This window comes from Carassius carassius, chromosome 28 (genome assembly GCF_963082965.1).
Source record: "Carassius carassius chromosome 28, fCarCar2.1, whole genome shotgun sequence".
NCBI lineage: Eukaryota > Metazoa > Chordata > Actinopteri > Cypriniformes > Cyprinidae > Carassius > Carassius carassius.
The window spans coordinates 15,070,471-15,075,681 of record NC_081782.1 but is presented as its reverse complement, the minus strand read 5'-3'; the positions used below and the strand labels follow the sequence as shown (position 1 = coordinate 15,075,681).

General features: G+C 42.8%; 1 protein-coding gene across 2 annotated transcripts; it reads right to left on the bottom strand.

Moving 5' to 3' along the window:
- Positions 1-218: 218 nt before the first annotated feature.
- LOC132108056 (delta-like protein C) lies at positions 219-4,476 on the bottom strand. Of its 2 annotated transcripts, none has more exons than XM_059514525.1 (9): positions 4,189-4,476; positions 3,877-4,110; positions 3,694-3,751; positions 3,327-3,584; positions 2,600-2,958; positions 2,293-2,509; positions 1,287-1,980; positions 1,075-1,207; positions 219-967 (listed from the first exon to the last, which is right to left on the bottom strand). In XM_059514525.1, the coding sequence occupies exons 1-9, from the start codon at positions 4,237-4,239 to the stop codon at positions 914-916; spliced, it is 2,058 nt and encodes a 685-aa protein (XP_059370508.1). In that variant the 5' UTR covers positions 4,240-4,476; the 3' UTR covers positions 219-913. The 2 variants fall into 2 exon arrangements, with proteins under 2 accessions (XP_059370508.1, XP_059370509.1); XM_059514526.1 differs by having other exon boundaries at positions 219-976; positions 1,093-1,207.
- Positions 4,477-5,211: the final 735 nt, after the last annotated feature.

Sequence of the window (5,211 nt, the reverse complement as noted above, 5' to 3'; positions counted from 1 at the left end):
TCGGAAAAAGATTAGCAGTAGTCAATGTTGACAGGATGAAAACTGTACACAACAGCATCCATCATGCACTGCTGGTTAAACAATTTGCACCAAGTCAACCCAAACCTTTTCTGTCGAAAAACATACTCCAGCAGAGTTAAAAAAAAAAAAAAAAAAAAAAAAAAAAAAAAAAAAAAAAAAAAAAAAAAAAAAAAAAAAAAAAAAAACTCACAAATGGTTGTTGTCAGTGTTTCTAAGGAGTACCTTTTTCCATTGAGCTATAACACATTAAAAGATCAGGCACTTAATTAAGATTAGGTTGGGTTCGAGTGAACATCACTGATAGTCAGATCCATTGTAGGCACTAAACAAAAGTCATATTTAACTAGATTCCAAAGACAGTTGTTCACATGGTTTACAGTCGAAACAGCTGGTTTCGATATCTTTGATTGCTTTTCATTACAGATCCGTTTATAAATAGCATTTAGAACCATATCCAAAAAAAATCTAAAATGACTCCATGCTCACAGTTCCAGATCTTTCAGTTGCACCTCTTCCACCCATAAGGCTGATTGATTGAGCTTCATGTGATTCAGAGTGAGATGAACTTCACGATGTCTGTTTGCTTCCTTTCCAAGGCTTCTGTGATTAACAAATCCTTGATTCATCTCGGCTCTTCCAGAGAGTTCTGGGTCTTTATGTACATTTTAAATATGATGAAATATATAAAAATTGTTTTGGGGTCATTTAAAAAGAGAAGAAATAGAAAATAGTGCAAATAATGCAAGTTGTTCCTCAAGTCTTTAAGTCTCTTGCTTTGTCTTCGTAAAATCATTGTCCATATCAAGAAGTAGTCTTTTTACTCAGCAGCATGAATAAATAAATTATAAATGTAGATATAATATATACCCTCTTCACGTCTTCCTTTTGTCCATTAAGACTGTAAACATTTTAGGGTCAGGCCCATTGGTGATTGAGGTGGACAATACTGTTAAACCTGAGAAATAACGGAAAGAGAATGTGTTAACAGATGTTCTTTCAAAGCATCACACTGAAATCATGATAAATATCAATGAAAAGCACTTTAGAAAAAACATGTCTGAAGATGCTTACCTCAGTAGCAAATACACATTGTTCTATGTGTTCAGGAATGATGTACACAGGATGATACACTCCCTCTTTTGGATAGTTCAGTGGTGGAACCAGTAATGTAGAGTCTGAGTTTTTCCTAAAATAAAGAACACATCAGCATTACTTTTGCACATTTATGTCAAGCAAATAGACCAGAAAGGAAGACAAAAACATACATGTCTAGTTTGTTGTTTGTCAGTTTTTCATCAATGCTCATATTGTAGTCCACCATCTTTTGCTTGTAATTTGATTTGTCACTGGAATGAGTTTCCACCGTGGTGCATCTGAGTGCCACATCTTTATTGGACACTTTAAACAGACCCCCAGGAATAAGCAAGCTCTCCTTCTCTCTGCCTAAAGTTGAAGTCGGGGTCAAAGAAACGCGGTTGTTTACAGACTCCAAGTCGTTGCGCACGGTGGTGGAGGTTGGTTTGGGGCCTTGTCGCATCTGTCTCAGGACCACAATGGCGGCGCAGACCACTAGAGTAAGAGTGGTGAGACCTAGAGTGAATGAGACCACTAAGGCCGCTGGAATAGGTGGGCTGGCCACAGGAGGCTTGTCTTTATACTCGCACCGTATGCCCATGAAGCCTAGTGGACACTGGCAGACAGGCCCGGAGAAGTGGGTGTAGCAGGTCCCTCCATTCTCACAAGGCATGAGGCTGCAGGCGTCAGAGCGGATGGCGCAGTTTTTGCCTGAGAAACCAAGCGTGCATGTGCAGGTATAACCGTTGATGCCGTCCACACAGGTGCCAGCATTCTGGCAAGGGTTGTTTGCACAGTCGTCAATGTTGATTTCGCAACGTGAGCCTGAGAAGCCGGGATGGCATCGGCATGTCAGTCTGTTGCCTAAATCGAGACACTGGGCACCTTTAAAAAAGGGAACACAAGGGAACCTTGTTAAAGCATTAGCCTAAAACAGAAGAAACTTCTGGAGTAAACCAGGGCGAGTAATCATAACCTTTGGGAAAGCAAGTCTCTTGCTTTATGACAGCTCTATCTCACCATTCATATCAGTGTAAGAGCCTCACTGGCGTCTGTTCTATCATGCATGAGTAGTACGTCACGCACAGTGGATGCATCTCAAAACAAAAAAAACTGAAGGTTCAGCATTTTGCTGGAGGCGGATGACGTTGGAATGCTTTGCTTTCAGGACTGAAGGCAAGGGGAAAATATGCTTACCATTAGCACAGGGGTCGCTGCTGCATCGGTCGATTTTCTTCTCACAGTTAGAGCCAGTGTAACCAGCCGGGCAGTTACAGGAGTATCCACCAGTCCCCTTCTCCATGCAGGTTCCTCCATTGAAGCAAGGTCCGTCTGCACAGGTCATAGCGCTGACCTCGCAGTTCTTCCCGTAGAAGCCTTGAGGGCACGTGCAGGTGTAATCATTCACCAGATCCTGAGAAGAAAAAGCAAAAGCAAATTAGCATTAACGTCTGAGCCCCTGCAAGGACAAAACTCAAGCATAGGGTCGCATCCGGCTGCTTACGTTGCAACTGCCTCCGTTCTTGCATGGGTTGCTGTCGCACTCGTTCGTCTCGATATCACAGGTTTCGCCGCTGAAGCCAGGCTTGCAGATGCAGGTGAAGCTGCCTTGACCAGTGTTGGTACAGGTGGCTTCGTTCATGCAGGGCTTGTGATTGGTGCAGAAGTTCAGATCCTCATTGCAGAACAGGCCTCCCCAGCCTTCCTTGCAAGTGCACTGAAAGGGCTGCTGGCAGGTGCCATGCAGGCACCCCGGGTGTGGCTGGCACTCGTCACAGAGGGGGCCCTGCCACCCATAGAGGCACTTGCACTCACCCGGGGCCTCACAATTACCGTGCTCCTCGCTACAGCCAGAGCAGATGGCTGTTTAAAAAGAAGAGGGAGAGAAAGGGGGACATTAGAATGACTGGGCATCATAAAACAACCCCCCCCCCCCCCTCTGGAGGCTCAGGCACATCAAGTATTTGTTAAGTACTAAACTAAGCAGCTGGGACTCACACAAAAGAAACACATGCCGTCTTTTTCACGGAAGGCAGAGCATATTGGGGTTCAGCGCGTGTCCTTGTTAAATCATGCTCTTTGCTTCTATTGTTACAGTGAACAAAAGCAACTTAGACGTTTTATGTGGCGGCAAGAAGCCGTTGAACTTGCCCGCGTTATTTATTTATTTATTTTCCCTGCAAATGTTCGTTTATCTACGCGCAAATTATCGCGTAGGCTGCAACACTTACGTTCCACACAATAGTCGCCTTTCCATCCAGGAAGGCAATTTCTGTTTCCAGCGGCGTCACAGTTGAAGTGGCCGAACGTGTCGTTCCGTGGGCGGCAGAAATCCGAGCATTCCTCGCCATGGTAGAATTCATCGCACACAACGCGATAAGAAAAGCGCAGTTCGCTTTGCTCTCCAAGATCCGCGTACTCGGACCAGTCCTCGCCGATGCCGAGTCTTTTTTTGGTGGCCAACCGGCTGATCAAATTGTTTATGTTCTCTGAAATAAAACAACCAAACAGTGTGTTAACATACTGATCTGGAGGTAACAAATACCTGTTGTGTAAACTATTAAAAGTACGCAGGGGAGGCAAAAGTTGAGCGCATACCTGTTGACTGGTCAGAGGACTCTGCGTTCCATGCTTCTATAATCAACGAGACGATTCCCTGTAAAGCCAGAACACTCTGTTTAAGGTTACTTACATGCATTAGAGATGCATGCATTTATAGGCTACATAAATATAAACTGATAATGAATAGTAGGCTATGGCTTTTTAAGCTAGCCTACTCACCGGCCACTTGAACTTAAAAGGCACGCGGATATGCGCATTGCTGGAGACGGAGTCTGCGCTGAATATTCCTGTCATTCCAGAGCCATAATTGCACGGCGGCTCTGCTAATATGATGTCATGTGAATGCTTCAGGCAAACACGGAAAAAGATCTGGCAGTCGCTGGACTGTTTACACACACTGCTTGTGCTTGTAAAAGAATGCACTTTCAACTCAAACACACCGGATGATTCCACCTATGGAAATATAAAACAGGACTCATATTAACACGCCGTGAAAGCACATGCACATTCAAATAAGTGGGAAATACTCACCAGATGCACTGGTAACAAAATTAAAAAACACGTTAATAAAACACGAGCCATTTTGGATCTTCTTGTCTGCTACTGAACGATAGCAGACTGAGAGAGTAGTCCGATATGAATGGTTGTGGTGGTGGTATCCACGATTTAAGAAAAAAAAAGTAAAAAATATCGGAATTCAAAGCAAAATGACTTAACTATTAAAAAAACCTGAATGTCGTCTATGTAGGAGCTTATAAAGCAAAAATAAACAGCTTTCTAGCTCCAGTTGACTTTTTGGACCCGTCAGTTAGTTTCATGGAGTGTGGACTATACTCCGTGTGTGCTTTTAAATACAGCGAGAGTGGGCGTGGCTTATGCGCAGCTCATAAATGTGCTTTATTGGATTTAGCCTGTACTTGATGATCCCCTGAACATCATGACGGTTTAACTTCATTTTATAGTCAAAGATATTAGAGAACAACATAAACTGTACATACACAGGCATTTGGAAACTTTACGAAAGTTAGTTAATGTTGACAACAACCTGACATTAGTTAAATATTAACACTGTTATCACTTTATATAGCTAACATTTACAAAGTGGATTCAAAAGCCAAATCATAATTTATTGGACATTGCTCCGCGTCGTGTTCCTGAACTTTATAGGAATACAATCTGAATTTTTTTCTAAATATATCTGGGGCATAATTAAACCTGTGCCTATTGTCAGATATTTAAGGCTCTGCGTTTTTATGTCAATTTGAACTAATTATCTTATTCTTTAAAACTACGTTGGCTACCACTTTGTGTTTTCTACGATGTCACGTGCCACACACATTTTGGTAAAAAAAAAAGGTTTTTCGACACCGATCGCTGAAAGGGGGTGTTCTTGGGTGGAGGGGATTTGTACATCCCCTTTAATTCAGCCCTAAAATCTGTAATTGTTCTGACGCGTGTGAGTCGTTAAACCGGCAAGAGCTTTATTGTGCCCTGGAAAGATCCGGAGGGCTCTTTTGTTATCTTGGGTTTGGATTGTGGGTCTTTGGTAAAGAG